Below are 17,622 nucleotides of genomic sequence, written 5' to 3'. Positions count from 1 at the left end.
GTACATTTAAATCTCATGTCGGTGTTAGGTGCCATTGAATCAGTAGCAACTCATTATGACCCCATGCACAGCAGAATGAAACACTGCCTGGTCCTGGGCCAACCTCACAGTCATTGCTACATTTATGCCCATTGCTGCTGCCACTGTGCCAATCCATCTCATTGGGGTTCTTCCTCTTTTTCTCTGAGCCTCCATTACGTCAGGAACAACTACTCATCCCATTTTACAGATGGGGGCACAGAGTCACATTGAGCTTTAGGAAGCTGCAAGGAGGTGGACAAGTCACAGAAGTAATAGTGGAGGTGCCAAGGTTGACCCTGACACTCTGACTCTAGAGCTATGTAGGTGTCTGATGGTAGGTCTGCACCTCATTAAAGTCTCCCCACCTCAACCAGATGGTTGTAGAAGTGATGGCCCAGAAACACCCAGCCCACTCATGAGGACCCCAGCCCTGGAGGCTCTCCTCCCCACCCTGGGGCATGGTATGTTTTTCCTTAACTCTGGAAAAACTATGAACCCTGTTTTGGATGCCCTTTGTCAACTGGACCATGGACCACTGTCTTGATAGAAGGCTGACTTGAGTGCTGATGTGTTTTGGAGACACGTGACTTACAATCTGCTGATGTTGCAGCCGACTGATAGGCTGTTCTGTTTCACAGGGAGAACCTGGAGAGAAAGGCGTCCCAGGCAAGGAGGTTAGTATTGTGAACCATGTCTGCCTCAGGGACCCATCCCTATGGGAGTGCAGGCAGATGGGGGGTGGGCACTTTGTGGCTTAACAGAAGCCCCCCATTTGCTTTAATCCTCTTGAAATCACCATCTTGAAATACTCAACGCTTTCTGTGCAAAGGACTCCACATTTCAAGATTGTATTTTTTGAATGACTATTGAGTACAGAGTTGGGCTGCCTGAGTGGGAAGAGTGAGGTTCCCAGGTGAATTTCGCATGGGTCCTGCTTTGCAAATGCTTGCTGTCTAAAGGGGTGATGATGCATCCAAGCACAGATGGGTAAAAAGAAAGCTAGGGATCCGCCCGTGTAAAGTGATCCATGCATGAGGACAGATCCTGGCTGGAGAGGAGGGGCTGGAGGAGGATGAAGAGGGACTAAAGGGGATCCTTTAGGTGAGGCGAGTCCTGGAAGTCCCGCCAGCAGGGGAGGGGTCTCAGAAGTGGGGACTGGGCACCCTGAAGTGATCACTTTCCAAGAGGGTCTGGGGCCATTGAGACACTGGGGTGGGGGTGGGGGCTCTGTCCTCAAGGACTGGGAGGTCAGGGAGGGCTTCCTGGAGGGGCCACATGGGAAATGGTTATCTGGGCAGATGGACAGGGTGGTCATAGAAGGCTGGTTAGCTGGTGGAGGGACAGGAGGACAGAGCGGGCTTTCTAGAAGGAGCTTCGGGGCCATGTAGGAGCTGGTTAACTGGGCTGAGGGATCAGAGTTGAGAGGAGGGTTTCCTGGAGGGTCCTGGGGACCAGGAACTAGTTACCTGGGCAGAGGGGTGATGATAGCCGCTGGCCTGTTTGTGGTGTTGGGAGGCACTGTCACCGGGTTTGGCTGGAGCATGGCTGACCAGGGCCCAGGGCAGCGAGTGCTGGTCAAAGTCTCCTCAGGCAAGGCCTCCTGGACAAGTGAAGGGGCTGAGAGTGATGGTGAGCAGGATGGAGGAGGGGGGAGGAGGGGCAGGCCATGGCTCAGGGGAACAGGTAGTAGGTTGGTGTCAGGGCTGAGGGTCCTGGAGAGGGCAGTGGCAGGAGGTAGGAGGGGACATGGACAAGCCCTACCACATTGACACAGCCAGGCCTCCAGCCCAGGGGCCTGTGCAGAAGAGCTGGGAGGACATAGAGCCTTATGTCCCTGCCCTGGTGGGTAACCTCTCTCTTCTTGGATGTCCATGCAGGGTGTTGCAGGGAAGCCTGGAGAGCCAGGGTCCAAAGGAGAACAGGTAAGTGGGACAGATGACCTTTTCACGAGCTGGCTCACACTGAAGATTCTCCACACCATTCCCAGGCAGACCACTGTACTCACAGAGAAGTCCATTTCTACCCACGGTGTCCTCTGGTTTTCTCGCCTGCATTTTCCTTTGCTTGTTACTTTAAGGCATAAAATCACCACAATTACACATTCAAAGGCAAACATTCCAGGGAGTGAAGTGACAGATTCTGCTCTAGTCCCCTCCTCCTCCACGAAAGCTGGTTCTTGACAAAACAGCCACCACTCGGAGCTCCCCAAATGCCAATTTTCCAGGAGCCAGCATTGTCGCCAGGGGAGGGAGTGACAAGGGAAGAGATTTTCCCATAATAAATCAGCACCACACCCGGAAAGGCAGCATGCTTTACATGTCTCCATAAAATGACAGTGTGGAGCAGGGAGCGTTTTCTAAGCAGGGAGGGGGCGATCTCACAATGTGGACAACTGCTGATGCTTGTAAGGAAATTTAGCCCCATTTGCCTGCAACCTTGGTCAGCAAGTGTCCCTCTGTTGCTCCACATGGCAGTCAGACCACCTGCCCTCCACCCACCCAGCTTGTTTTCTGTGGTCCTGCACAGAATTGATGGTGTCTTTCTTTGCAAGTTGGATGGGTGAGGAATTGGCTGGCTTCTCCTGCTTGCACAAAGACAAGAAAAGAATCACTCCTCCTTTCTCTCTCCCTCTTGGTCTCCCTCCCCATGGCTCCTGATGACTGAGGGTCTCATCTGTCCTTTTGGCTCTTTCCTCTGAGTCATGGAGCCAAGGTGGTGGGGGGCTTTGCAGTCCCCCCATGAGAGGATCATATACCCAGGGGAGCTATTGCTGCCAAGCCTGAGACTTCAGAGCATATATATGAATCCTTTTTCTAGTACCTTAATCTACTCATAATGACAGATTACCAAGTAAATGAGGTAAGCACAGGCGTATGTGTGCTTATTATCTAATCTGTAGTGAATGGTTTTACGTTTTTCACCACATGTAAGATTTTGCTTCTAAGTCTGGCTGCCATTTGTCTCTCTTCCAAATCAAAGCTTCTTCATATTCACCATCTTAGTGGGGATGGCGTATACTCAGTAAGCAAGGTAAACCCAGGTGAAACTGTTCACTACAAATTAGTAAGTAAGCGCAAGTGAGCCCAGGCTTACCTTAGGTACCGGACCCACCACCTGTCAATTCCTAATAGGTGGTTTCATGGAGCTGTGCTACACCCTCACACCCCTGAGATATTTGAAACATGGAACAGATCCTCTTGCTGTGAGCTGATATGAGGCATTTAATGAATAGATGCTGCTCAGCACATATTCTGGGGTTTGACATTCAGGGGTGCCAAGACCCAGCACCATCACCGACTCGGTATGAGGACACCATCCTCGTAGTGCACATCACAGCTGGGAAACGTAAGCAGCTGTCATCGGATCTGGAAAATTCATGATTTTAAAATTCTGCTGCTCATTGTAGTTGTTATCGTTGAAGAGACGCTATAATCACTGTGCAGACTGCACAAACGTGAATACAACACAATACAAATGGTGCCCTCACCCACCTGGTCCCTCAGGTCCCATCCCCTTCCTTGACCCCAGCCCTGTATGTGCTGTACTTCCCAGAGAGGCTGCATAGTACAAGCCCATGTGTCTGTGGGTTCCCCCTAGAAGTATGACACTCCAATCACTACATTTCTCTTCCTTTAGACGCGTGTGGGAAGTGACTTCATCCCTGTGCTCGGCCATCCTGTGGCCATGCTGAGTTTACAGCTGCCATCTTGCTTTTCTTCCTCTTCACTCTTTCCCTCACCTGGTCCCAATCCTTCTCGGCTGCACCTCACAAAGTAGTAGGGTATACACTGTAAGCCCATGGATGGACTCACCATGTGGCCATACCCACTGACCACTGGGGTTCACTGGGCAGACACAGTCACAGGAAAAGGCAAAAGACCAGACTGCTCTGCAGTTGTCATGGTTCCCAAACAAATGGGCCCAACACTCCCCACTCTGGTCAAGATGAGCAGAAATGGTCCCAGGTCGAGGCTTCCCCAAGGGCACTGGACAGTAGGTAGGGGAAGCTAAGAGGAGGACATGGGAGATAGCCTAAGTGTGAGAATTCTAGTGAAGATCACCACTGTCCCTGCATCTGTCAGAGAACTAGACCCATCCCCACACTGGCCTTCTCTGTTGGGATGGAGCCCGACATTGGAATTTGGGAACTGGGATCTCACTTTGTCCAGTAGATACACCCTGTGACACTTGAGTGTACTTCAGCCAGAAGATGGACTCCTGGACATCCTTGGCTCTGAGTCACCACTGACCAGGACCCAGGTCTCTGTTCCAGGGCTACACACATCTGAGAGTCGGCTCCCATCCACTGACTCACTTCTCTCCTCCTCTAGGGAGACCCTGGGACCAAAGGAGATAAGGGACCTCCTGGTGGGAAGGGCCAACCTGGGGATCCTGGAATCCCGGGTCACAAAGGCCATACCGGTCTGATGGGTCCCCAGGGACTGCCAGGGGAGAGCGGACCAGCAGGACCCCCGGGGGCTCCAGGCCAGCCAGGATTCCCAGGACCCAGGGTAAGGATGCTAACCCAGCCTCACAGGGGGCTCTGCTCAGCCTGAGTAGGGAGCCTACAAATAACTGGCTGTGTGACTTGGCCAAGTCTGCCTTCCTCAGCTGGGTGACAGCCTCCTTTTCAGACAGGTGTGACAGGGTTACTAGGTAAGTAACCTGAAAGATTAAACCCATTGCCGTAGAATCAACCCCACTTTGTAGTTACCCTTAGGGAAACAGAGCTGCTCCAAGGGTTTCCAAGACTAATCTTTATGGAAGCAGACTGTTTCATCTTTCCCTTGCAGAGGAACTGGTAACTTCAAAGCACCACACTTTTCATTACTAGCTGAGTGCTTAACCACAGTGCCACCAGGGCGCCTAGTTGTTGTTATTAAGTGCTGTTGAGTTGGTCCCAACTCATAGCAACCCTGTATAAGGTTTCTGAGCCAGTAAATCTTTATGGGAGCAGAAAGCCTCACAGTTCTCCCACAGAGCAACTGATAGATTTGAACTGCTGCCCTTGTGGTTAGCATCCCAATGCGTAACCACTATGGTAGGTAGCAGGGCTCCTTTCAGGATTTATTTGTTGCTGTTAAGTGCCGTCGCATTGAGTCAGTTCCAACTCCTAGCGACCCTGTATAGGGTTTCCAAGGAGCGTCTGATGGTTTGAACTGCCAACTTTGCAGCTCAAACTGACCTGTGGTCCAGCACATTATCCTGCAACATCACATCAGAACTCCTTAGTGCGACTTAAAAAACCAAAGGAAACTCATGGCCATGGAGCCGATCTGACTCCTAGAAATGTCAAGGGACAAAATAGAACTTCTCCGGAGGTTTTCCAGGGTTGTACATCTCAACGGAAGCCGACTGCCACATCTCTCTCCCACAGAGCAGTTGGTGAGTTCAAACCAGCACCTTTTCAATTAGCAGGCAATTGCTTACCACTGCATCGTTAGGGCTTCAACTTTGGCACAGCTTGGGAAACGCTGAAAAGAACACCACCTGTGTCTCCAGGCTAATGAGTCCTTCACACATGGTGACCGTCTTGGTGACAGGATAGCCAGCTTAGGAACTTTTTGTTCTGCAGCCTCATTGAATTTTAAAGACCATGGTCACAAATTCATAACCAAAGAAGAGAGTCTACAGAAATGCAATTTAGCAAAGACCCCCTCTCCTAAACAGGATGCCCTGTTGTCATTACCTGTGGAAGAGTCAGATCAGCTCACAGCCATCCCTGTGTATGATGGTCTCAGCCTGATGTGATCCATGGGTTTTCACTGGCTTCTTTTTGGCAGTAGCTCTCTAGGCCTTTTCTCCTAGTCCATCTTCATTTAGAAGCTCCACTGAAATATGTCCGGCATCAAAACCATAGCAACCCCCACTGACAAATGGAAGCTTCCAACTCAGTTCATCAACCTGCAATGGTGTAGGGCAGTCTCATGTGATAGGCTGGGTGAAAACCCTCAGTTCTCCATGGAAACAGCAATGTGCTGTTGACAATTATTGACATACATGTGCTTAGTGTGTTATGGTGCCCCTGGGTGGTACAGACAGTGGATGCATCTCCTAACCAAAAAGTTGGAGGTTGGAGTCAAGCCAGAGGCCCCTCAGAAGAAAGGCTGGCTGTTTGCTTCCTAATAGCTACTGGAAATGTGTGAAATACGGTTCTACTGTGATACATGTAGGGAGGGTCACCATGAGTTAGAGTCGATCCCACGGCAGCAGGTATCTCTGAGAAACAGTGTGAAAAGGGATAGGACTAGGAAGGTGGGGGTCCCTGGCAGCAGGGCTGACTGGGAAGATAAATAATCCAACTTCTCCCTTCCTAGGGAGAGTCTCCGTCCACAGACACCCTGCGGCGGCTTATTCAAGAAGAGCTCGGAAAACAGCTGGAAAGTGAGTATCTGGACTTTATTGCAACTGAGCAGATAAGGTCTGGAGACTTGTGATAAGTCTAGGAGGCATTTCTTTCATTTGTCTTTTGTAACATTTCCAGTCTGGTTTGGAAAACACACACAAAGAGTGGTTCAAATGTACAACTTCAGGATTGGCAGTGCCCTTAGATGACACAATAGACTCCCTTTTCAGCGTTTGATTGCCTCCAGTGATGGGGAGCTCATTGCCTACTCATGGAGCTCTGCTGTAGTTATTCATTTGTGCTTTCCATCTCTGATCCAGCCAACACATCACACTGGTGGGGCTGCTGTGGCCCTCACAGAGCTCACAGTCCTGGTAGATGAGTGAGTGGACTAGACAATTTCAGCACAACATGGAGAGTTCTGTGCTGTGATTGAACTCAGAGGGTATTGAAAGGAGACAGGCCAAAGCTCAGAAGGTGGGGAACTGATGAGAGAAGACCTCCTGGAGGCAGATCCCTGTGAGCTGCGAGCAGAAAGACAACATGAGGCTCTTTGGGATAACATGTAGAAAGACCAAAAGGAACAAGGAAACACAGGGCATTCAAGGAAATGCTAGGCCTTTCCTTTCAGCTGTACTGGAGGGATTGGTTCAGCCCCTCAGCCTATCATGTGCCTGGCACGTAGCAGGTGCTCAGCAAGGAAGAAGGATGGGGAGGTCACAGGAACCTCGCCAGCAGGTAGGGACTGTACCTATCTTGGAAGGGGTCTAAGCATTTACCTATGCAATCTCCTAGACATCTCCCCAGAAGCCTTGGAGATGTGTGTAGATGTTAGAAGGGTCACTGGGAGCCCAGCAGCAGAAATGCTGAACCAGCTCACGGCAGGGTGAAAAATCGCACTTGAGCCGCCTGTGAGGTGCTCACACTCACAACCAACACACTGTCTAGACTAACAGTCATTCCCACTTCCCTCTGTGGGGAAGCAGGTCACCACCCACCCTGTATCAGGGAAGGTGAGGGAATCAGCACTGTTCCCCAGCACTGGTGCACTTGGCCAGGCTGTAGACGGTTATTTTGCACCTGTTGTATACCAGGCTTGGTGCTGGATATAGGGAGAGCAGGCAACAAGATGATAGTCATCCCTGGCCTGTAGGGAGTCCAGGCCAGGCTGGTCCATCCCCACACACATTCGGGCATGTAATCGTTTTCCAGAGCAAGGAGCTGAGGTTGGGTGGGTGAGAGGGTGAAGAAAGGAAACAATCCAAAGATCAGAGTGGTGGGTGCCCAGGCCAGTGTGTCCTGAGGTTCCCTGGGTGGTGGTCTCCAAGTTCTCTTTCCGTGGGTTCAACTTATCACTGAGGAATCAGCCTCTCCCGTGCTGGGGAGACATGACCATCTGTGAATGTGGTTTGGATGGAGTGTCTTCTCAGCTGAGTCCTTTCTCCCAAACAGTCCTCTGAGGAGGCAGCATTGCCTCCATTTGAAAATGAGAGAACCAAGGCTTGGAGACATAATTTGCCAACATCCCAGATAAGACCACAGTCCTCCATTTGCCCGTGGGGAAACCCATCAGTCATAACAATGGACAAGACCCTTGCTTTCCTGGGTTTCACATCAAGGGGGCTTGGGCAGCCACCAGCCTCACTGGGCTCCATCATGCCACCAAAGAGATGAGGGGTATGGATGTGGCTGTCTGACTGTGACGGACATGGCTCTTGGTGGCCATACGGTGAGCTCACTGTCTGACAGGAAGATGTGGAGGAACAGCAGCCAGAATTTAAGGGATCAGAAGTAGTCCTGGGAGCTTCATGCTGTAGATGCATGCAGATCTTTAATGGGTAGCATACCCAGCCCTTCAGCTTGCAGATGAGGAAGTTGATATCCACAGAGGAAGAATCCCTAAGTAGCTTGATGTAAATGTCCATTTCCCCATCTGACAATGACTACTACTATTATCACCCTCCACCATCACCACCAAGGAGCTCTGGTAGCGTAGTGGTTACAAATTGGGCTGCGAACCGCAGGGTCAGCAGTTCGAAACTACCAGCTGTTCCACAGGAGAAAGATGAGGCTTTCTGCTCCTGTAAAGACTTACAGCCTTGGAAACCCTGTACAGGGTCGACTCCACGGCACACAACAACAACAACAACAAGCATCGCCACTGCATGGTCCTGTTATCACAGTGGCCAGTGCCTACTGAGTGCACAGCACGAGTCAGATACTGTTTTGCACATAGCGTCTCATCTACTCCATCCTATATGTTGTCATCAGCTCACTGTCTACATTTTATAAAAGATGCCAAGGTCAAGGCAGGTCAAGGAGCTTACCAACATGGCCACACGGTTGCATTGGGGTCCTAGTCAGGAGAGGCAGTGACTGGCCCAGCACAGACACAAGGACCACGCAGGACATTGTTGAGGGTGTTTCATTGTTGTTGGATTGTTATTGTCTCTTGAGTTTAGAGCTTTGCCGTGGGTCCATAAGGACCTTCTCCATCCTGCCTTCATCCTGCCTTCCTAAGTCATCTCTCTCTCTTTCCTGATCCACAGACAGACTTGCCTATCTCCTGGCTCAGATGCCTCCAGCACACATGAAGGCATCCCAAGGCAGACCTGGGCCCCCTGGGCCCCCTGGAAAAGATGGCCTTCCAGGCCAGGCAGGCCCCATAGGGGAGCCAGGCAGACCCGGGCAGGGCGGCCTTGAAGGACCCTCTGGACCACTGGGTCCCAAAGGTAAGTGAAGCCCCTGAAGGAGATGCATCTTACCTGAGAAGGAACCCAGAGGCTCCCCAGAACTGTCTGCATTGTTCAAGCTTCCTCATTTCCTACAGCTTGGTAACGCCCTGCATTTTGGCATCCTGTAATTTTTCCATATGCATAAGAGGGTTTCATACTTGACATTTTTTGAAAAATTGAATGCATTCTCTGCTACTTTTTTGTTTGCTCTTCTTTTCCACAGTTCAAGTCTCCGAAAGCTAGGTCAATACACTCTCTCCTTCCCCTTCTGAGTTGAGATGAACTGAGCAATAATACCTTTAGACTCAAGCACAGTGAAAATTAAATGCCAGCATGAGAATTGGAGAGAGTGGCTTTAGAAGTGCAGCCAAAAATGGCTGCCTAATTTCTGGCTTTCAGAGTAGGACACCTGACTAGAGCCATTTCTTCTTCCCACTTAGCGACCACAGAGCAGTGAGCAGGTCAGAATTCAGGGTCTGGTTAACTTTGAACAACTGCAGTCTCTCCTTCTCACTTAGTGACCACAGAAGGGTAAGCAGGTCAGAATTCAGGGTCCAGGTAACTGTGAACAACAGCAGTCTCTCTTTCCCACTTAGCGACCATAGAGCGGTAATCAGGTCACCATGCAGGCTACAGGGAGCTTTGGGCAACAGCAGTCTCTCCTTCCCACTTAGCAACCACAGAGTGGAAAGCTGGTCAGAATACAGGCTCTGCAGGTAGAGGGATATGAGAGACTGAGAGAGACAAGACCAAAGCCAAGCTCAGTGACCTTATAATCCACTCTTCCTCCTGGGGAAGAGGGACCCAGGGGGGGTGAAGGAGGCATGGGTGTGTGTCCCCAACTAACAAGAGGGGTTTGGAGCTGGGCTCCATGGCACCCAAGTGTTGGACCCACACATCCTGCGGGGATCTCTCTCTGCCCTCATCCAAGGTCTCCACACCCAAGGTGCACATTTTCTTACCAGGTGACCGAGGAGCCAAAGGTGATCCAGGTGTGCCAGGAGTTGGCCTGCGAGGCGAGATGGGACCCCCTGGAATCCCAGGTAGAAGTGGTCAGGTCTGGGGAGGGGCATCTATCACGAAGGTGATACACACACAGGACACAGAATACAGGGATTTGTGGGGAGGGATGGCCAGGTTTGTGTGAGGAGAAGCCAGAAAGCACTGATTTGTTTTCATGAAATCTTTCTAAAATGCTAGCTTCTTGACTTACTATGATCGTTGTAGTGGATTCCAGGAGCTCTTGAAATAGATCTCATGAATTACAAATCCCATAGAACAATCCTTGCAAAGGAAGAAAAGGGACTCAGATGGCAGCATTGCTCACAAGGAGCTGAGCCACCTTTTCTGTTTCTTGTCATCCTCGTTCAGGCCAACCAGGGGAGCCTGGCTATGCGAAAGATGGACTTCCTGGGAGTCCTGGCCCTCAAGGGGAGACAGGACCAGTGGGACATCCTGGGCCCCCAGGCCCACCTGGTTCCCCTGGACAGTGTGACCCCTCCCAGTGCGCCTACTTCGCCAGCCTTGCTGCTCGGCCAGGTAATGTGAAGGGTCCCTAGAAGATTTTGAAGAGCCCGGAGCCTGCAGTGGATTTCCTGAAACTTGAACTCAGAGCCTGATGGGAAGCCAGAGCGGCCTTGAAACATTTCAGAACAAACATGTATTTGTCCTCAAATTTTGTTTTTCATTTGTCTTTGTTTTCCAGCTGTGGGAGGAGAACTCACAATGATTAAAACCCACAGATGTTGTGGGTCGGTCAGATGATAATTAATATTATGATTGTTCATGATGATGTGACTGTTATTTCATAGGCTGATGCCTGGTGGGATGCTTTTCTGCTCTTCTAGACTCAGGAGACTTTGATGTGTGTGGTAGGGGATGTTTTTTCCTGTTGTCTTCTGACAGCCCCAAGCTAAAGTGTAGCTGCCGATTGTGGTTTTTTAACATTTATAAATGCAAAGTTAATAATAGGCTCCTGCCTGCATGCACTAGGGTCAAAAAGGAAGGAGGCAGGGGGTGCCCTGCGAAGACAGCCCAAAGCAATGGAGGGTTTGGGAATAAGACCCTGCTGTGCTCAACTTTCAGTGGAATGAGTTAAAGAGTTCAGTGCAGACGATTTGAAAGATAGCTCTCAACAACATGGGATGATCGTTTGTGATACCCAGACTCCTTTTTCCTTTCTATTGACTTCTAGATTTTGTATTCTATGTTTGTTTTTATTTGTTGTTGGATTTGTTACTGGAGCATACTCATCATCCTCTTGCTCTGTCTAGCTGCCCATTGGAAAGACACTCTTGGTGCTATGGAATCCTGACCCGATACTTACCAAATGTACCTTTCTTCTCCAAAGGAAAACTTGAGAAAATAAGTTTATATTCTTAACTGTGCTAGAGGTTCCCAGGGAGGAATGATCCCTAGATTATGACTTTTCAGGGGAGAAAAAGGCAGAATGCAAGCAAAGAATTCACACACAGGAAGAATGTTTTTCTAGCAGGAAATGCTCACACAGAGCCTGAAAGTGACAGTTGGGGATGCTGATCTCTCGTGGTTTCTCCAGCTTGCAGAAGGAAAACTTTGTCTATTGGTTGTCCATGGTTTGGTAGGCTCCTGTGTTAGGGCCAAAGATGGGAACCTCATGGACAAAGCAACCTTTGAGCACTAACTTGGCTTCTACGCACTGGATAGAGCTCCTCAAGTTCCTCATTATTGTTTTCAGTCATGTGAACTGTAAATCAAAGTGTCTGTGGCCCCTCCCTTGTTTCTCAGAGGATGGTAACTGGCCAGGGTACTGACCAGAGCTGGGAAACGTCTTGAATCCCATCTCTGAACAATCCGCATTGGAGTGCATGTCCACTCCACCAGGTGCTCAATAAATCTGAGTTTCTTTTCTTCCGTTCCTTCTGCTGATTCATTTCTGCCCCACATCCACTTGTACAAGGGTGCTTTTCCAGTCGCGAAGTCTGCCTATGCCAAGTGTCCATTTGCATGCTGAGTGAGTGAGCATGGTTAAGCTACTTCTGGGGACAAGGACTCATTACCATAGCTTTTGCTGAAGTGACTTCGTGTCATATCCTGGAAAATTCACATCTGCTTAGGTAGGATGGTTTGATCAAGCAGAGGGTCAGTAAAAATGAAGGAAACTCTTGATCCAATGGGGTTGACATGGTAGCCACAACTATGGACTTGAACACTTTAGAGACCCTGAAGATGAAGCCTACGTCTGGTCACCATGAATGAGAGGTGATTCACAGCACCACCACCCTGCAGGGCCACAAGGTGGGAGTGAAGGAAGCAAGGTGGAAACTTGTGTTCAGCCTTGCTCATGGTCCCAGCCTGCCAAACACTGCTTCTAGACCATGTACCAGTGGCCCAAATGAACTACTCTATCTGCGTTCATTCATGAAAGATGGCTTGGTTGGCTCATTCATTAGTTCACTCCCCCAATTAGTCACTGACCAACCAATTCAAGCATGTCCTTTGCCTCATCCTTGCACTAGAAAGTCCTAGTTGAGTTAGGAACCAAGAGTACCTCCTCCAAAGAGTAAAGTCAGAAGGTTCTTTGTGGAAAAAGAACTATTGTATTTGGTCTCCTTTTGTTCAATTGATGGGTGTTCATTTGGGGTCAGCAGGTGTCAAGGGTCCATGGCAAGCCCTACCCCACAGAACAAAATGGCAAGACCTTCCAGAACATATTCACATGTACCATTTCAGTTTGCTTCCAAATCCTTATAAGACATAGATTTTTGTTGTTGTGAAGTGCCCATAGAGACCCTGTATAGGGTTTCTGAGGAGCAGCTGATGAGCTTGAACCGCCAACCTTGTGGTTCAAACTTACTTTGCAGTGCAACACATTAACCCACAGCACCACAGCAGAATGCCATAAGACATAAGGAGATAACAAAGATAATAACTTTGTTTTTGATAGAACAATCTCAGGGACCTTAGAAATCTTCTAATCCAGAGGCTTTTAGAATGGGAAAAACAACACCCCCCAAAATGAGGTCATTTTCCTGAGAACATAAACAATGGGGCCAATATTTGGAAACAGGGACTCATCCTACTTCTGTGACAAGTCTGCAGTGTTCCCCAGGATCAAAATTTACAGGTAAAGAAGTCAAAATCCTTAAAAAAAAATTCTTATGAATATGTTTTATTATAATTATCCATGTAACAAATTCCTGCTTGTAGTTTCAATGTTCTTCATGTGTACAACCCATTGACATTAGTTGTTTATCATGTTGTACAACCACCACCATTATCTAGTTCCAAAATTCTCTTCACTCTTAACAGAGGTTCAGTACCCCTGCTTAGGGACAATGGGCTTCTGTTAAGGGCAGGGCTTTAACCAGTTCATTCATGTCCTGTCTCTTGCTGAGAATTTGCATTTCCATCTCCAATAGACTGAATCAGGATCTGTGTTTCTACAGGATCCCTGGGTGATACTTATGTAGACATAGATATCGCCTTCAGATTCCCTTTTTTAACAATGACAATACTGATAGTTGTGGTGGAAACACAATTTCTCAGCTGGAGTGTGAGCCAGTGAAAGCTCTGTTAAGGAAACTGATTTAAATGCTATACTTAGGGTGGGTGGCATTTCAGAACCAGTCAGGATCTCGGGTGGCTGGTATTGAGGTACCCACATTTTAAAAGGTCTCTCCAGGAGATCTCAGGCGCTGTGGAGTTTGAGACTTTCTGCCCCAACCCCACTCCTTTGCTGCTGCCTCCTCACTCTCACCCAGTCTGAGCAGCTGGGTGACATCCCCATAGTCCAATGTCATGGAGAGGCATTTGTCTCACCCCCAACCAGGGCTCAGTGTTTAGGTGACCCCAGAAACTGGCCAGACTCCAATGCCTCACAGATTGTACGTCATTCTGATTGCTCTGAGATTTCGGAGGTGCTTTGTGTGCTTGGAGAGACACAGAGACAGTGCATGTGGTCCAGGGAGCAGGGCTCACACCTGCTGAGTCTCATCACCACCTCACTGCCCATCACTGCAGTCTAGGCCACATCTGCACCTGTGTCCTTTCCCAGGATGCCCTAGGGAGATACAGAGGGGTGGATTCTGTGCCCCAGGAGCAGAGGGAAGAGCCGGGAGTGGCAGATGCTCAATGAATGATGGTTTAGAGCAGGGGTCCCTGAAGCCCACCACCATGGTATTTCTGGGCCACCAGGACCTGCATCTATCTTCTGGTGGAATGCTCTCCTTTTCCAGGAGGGGGCTTGGAGATGACTGTGTCCCCTGATCTGGGCACATCTTGGTTTCTTCTTAAGGGACTGGTTGAAGAGACCTTGGTTAGCAGCAGCTAATTCACAGCGCCTGTGAGCCAGGATGTGCCTGGTAATCTTAAGGAGTCAGTTCTGCTCATGAGCCTAGATCAACCTCTGAAACCCGGTCACTGAGATCCCAATGGAACACAATTGTACGCAGACACACATGGAGTCAACAGAAATCCAATGGTAATGAACATTCTGTTGATCAACTGCAACCCCTGCCACCTTGTGTGTTCCAGCTGTGCAAACTTCGGAGTCAGCATCTCAGAACCGTGTGTCCTCCTCTGAGAACAAGAAATTGACATTTATGTCATAGACTTTGTACCAGGAGCCAATATTTTAAAAATAGATATTTAATTTTAATAATTAGAAGCATTAACCCTCATGAAAGGAACCGATGAGATATAAAGGGTCAACCCAATTGTCCGTTAGAGTTGCCCGTTTTGTCATCCATAAGGTCAGTTGGATCAGCTATGTTCAGGTGTTTATTTTAATGCCAGGGGAGCAGCCCTTCTTTTCAAACCAGTCATTGCTTTACGTTTTTGTTTTGTTTATTTCTCAAAGCATGCTCTCTTAGGTTTTCTCACCATGCTGTAGAAACACACTTGTCCTGCAAGGAACCAGCCAGGGATCTTAAACCTGACACTAATTAGGAAGCTGTCAGCATGTGAACCAACTTGCTCAAAGTCACACACATAACTCAAGTGCTTCATGCCTCGAGAATGACCCCGCCCATTGACCTGATTTTCCCGCCCACTGCCCTGAGTTCCCCGCCCACTGCCCTGTGGTCCCCGCCCACTGCCCTGAGGTCCCCGCCCAGGGAACTGTGGTCCCATTAACTGTCCTGAGGTCCCACCCACCACCCTGTGGTAGGTCCAGCACCCTGTGAGGAGACACTCCGCAGTGGCATTCTCTAAGTTGGTCAGCGGCAGTCTTGGTTCTAAGCTGCTTTTGTCGGTTTCTACCAGCACCTTTTTATGAGTAGCTGGGTCTTCCTGGCTCTAGGCAGAAGGCCAGGCTCCAAATGTGCATCTCTAAAGCATTCCTGTGGGAAAAGATGCCATTTGTTAAATTACTGAAAGGTGGGGGTTGTGTTTCTTATTGCATCTTTAATGTGGCTCAAAGGTGTGATTTCAGGGTAATCCTGTTCTTTTGCTAGCTTTTCTCTTCTTTCCTATGGTGACCATCTGTCTTCATGCTCCTCTTATGTGGGGAGCCTGGATATTGTGTGTATTGGGCATGGTGTAGGATATTAAAGCCATTTCACACCCTGGGGGCTGTCTGGGAGCTCCAAGGGGAAGTGAGAAGCCATGGGTAAAGGAGTGAGTATCCTAGATACTGGCTGTCTGAGCAGGTGTGTATGCTAAGGAACCCCAGACAGACCCAGTGCCCGGCTTCCCCCTGTGGAGTTCTCTTCCATCCCTGAAGCTCAGGGAGGGAGTGAACAGGAGGATGCCCAATGCTGTTCAGTGTTGCAGCAGGTGAGGAGCACGCCCAGTCATCGTGCATCTTGACCCTGTTATTAGACAAGATCCTTTGTGTGGGATGCGGCTAAGTGTTGCCATGGAGACGTTTGCCAGGTTGTCTGCCTAGTCTGGTTCCCTCCTAGATTGTTCCCTGAAGTGAAAAGAGAGAGGAGGACTTGGCAGGGATGACTAAGTTGATGCCACTCAGGGCAACCCTGATGACCAGTGGTCCGAGTGAGTGGGGGCATGTGGAGACAAGGCTGGAAAGAAAGTGTCCAATCCAGGTGGATAGGGGTTAGTTCAGACCACATGGCACTGTGCTGGAGTACCAAGGAGCACAGGAAACAGGCCCACTCCAAGGTCTCTCAATTTAGAGAGAGAAACATTGGTATTAGTTATCATCAAGTTGATTCTGACTCACAGCAACCCCATGTGTGCAGAGAAGACCTGCTCCATAGGGTTTTCAAGCAGATCAGCAGACTTTTGAGGTGCCTCAGAGTGGGCTTGAACTTCCAACCTTTAGGATAATAGTCAAGGGCTTAATGGTTTGTGGAACCCAGGGACTATGAAAGGAGAGAGATTACCTACCACCTTCCTCATGTCTTTGAGTTGATTCTGACTCATAGCTACCTATAGGGCAAATTAGAACTCCACATAAGGTTTCCATGGCTGTAAATCTTTATGGAAGCAGACTGCCACATCTTTTTCCTGAGGAATGGTGAGTGGGGTTTGAACTGCTGACCTTGTGGTCAGCCATTACGCCACCAAATTGCCAAGGGATTTTCACCTCATTGTTACAGATAACAACATAGAGACTTAGAGAGGTAAAGTGACTTGCTGATGCCAGGGTCTCCTTTGCCCCAACCATAACAGAGAATCCAGGTGTTTTGTGTCCCCAGAAGAAAGTTGAGGTCGTGACCCCTGTACCTGTGACCTTGTTTAGGGAAATAGGTTTTTTGTGTGTTTGTTTTTTTTTTTATTTGGTTTTATTTTTTTTCTGCAGATGCTTACTGGTTAATAAAGTCAGAGTAGAGTGGCTCAGGTCCTAATTCCATTCCTTTCTGAGTGGCATCTTGGGTAAAAGGAAGAGTGTCAGGGGAGACAGTAAGTTGGGATGTGGCTTCCATGTCTTTCCTGCCAGAGCTGCAAAGACATGGAAGACTCCACAGAAGGGGTTTTGGCACCCTGATATCATTCTTCTTGCCTCCAGAGCTTTGAGAAAATTAATTTCCGTATTTAAAGCCCCCACTTTGTGATATTTTCTTACGGCAGTCTTAGAACCATCATCATGAGGCAGAGCCCAATTGATGGCAATTGGTGTGGAGCTGTAAGATCAGCGCTGCACTACAAACCACAAGGTCAGCAGTTCAAATCCACCAACTGCTGCTTGAAAATCCTATATAGGGTCACAAGGAGTCAGAACTGACTCGACAGCACTTAAAACAACAAACAAATGATACCCAAGGGGTCCTGATATGGTTCTATAGGATAAGCACAGGATCACAAGGTAAGTTTGAACCAAAAGGTTGTTGTTGTTAGGTGCCATCAAGTCGGTACCAGTTCATAGTGACCTTATGCACAGCAGACTTCAAAGTGACCTTATGCACAGACCTATGCACTGCCCAATCATGGGCCAACCTCACTATTGTTGCCACACTTGAGTCCATCAATGCTGTCACCTGGCTAATCCATCTCGTTGGGGGTCTTTCTCTTTTCCTCTTACCAAACATGATATCCTTCTCCAGCAACTGGTCCCTCCTGACAATATGTCTGAAGTAT

At 48.9% G+C, this 17,622-nt stretch overlaps 1 protein-coding gene across 1 annotated transcript in view; it reads left to right on the top strand.

Moving 5' to 3' along the window:
* The window catches only part of COL22A1 (collagen, type XXII, alpha 1), a 283,964-nt gene extending 273,303 nt beyond the window's left edge, over nt 1-10,661 (top strand). The window contains 7 exon segments of the mRNA XM_006830721.1: nt 660-695; nt 1,899-1,943; nt 4,353-4,532; nt 6,339-6,405; nt 8,917-9,099; nt 10,068-10,145; nt 10,474-10,661. Coding sequence (XP_006830784.1) covers nt 660-695; nt 1,899-1,943; nt 4,353-4,532; nt 6,339-6,405; nt 8,917-9,099; nt 10,068-10,145; nt 10,474-10,661 — 777 coding nt within the window.
* The last annotated feature ends 6,961 nt before the right edge of the window (nt 10,662-17,622 follow it).

The sequence above is a fragment of the Chrysochloris asiatica genome, unplaced genomic scaffold (assembly GCF_000296735.1).
Source record: "Chrysochloris asiatica unplaced genomic scaffold, ChrAsi1.0 scaffold00001, whole genome shotgun sequence".
In the NCBI taxonomy this organism is placed as follows: domain Eukaryota; kingdom Metazoa; phylum Chordata; class Mammalia; order Afrosoricida; family Chrysochloridae; genus Chrysochloris; species Chrysochloris asiatica.
The sequence above is the reverse complement of the archived record's forward strand: the minus strand, read 5'-3'. Positions and strand labels throughout refer to the sequence as shown.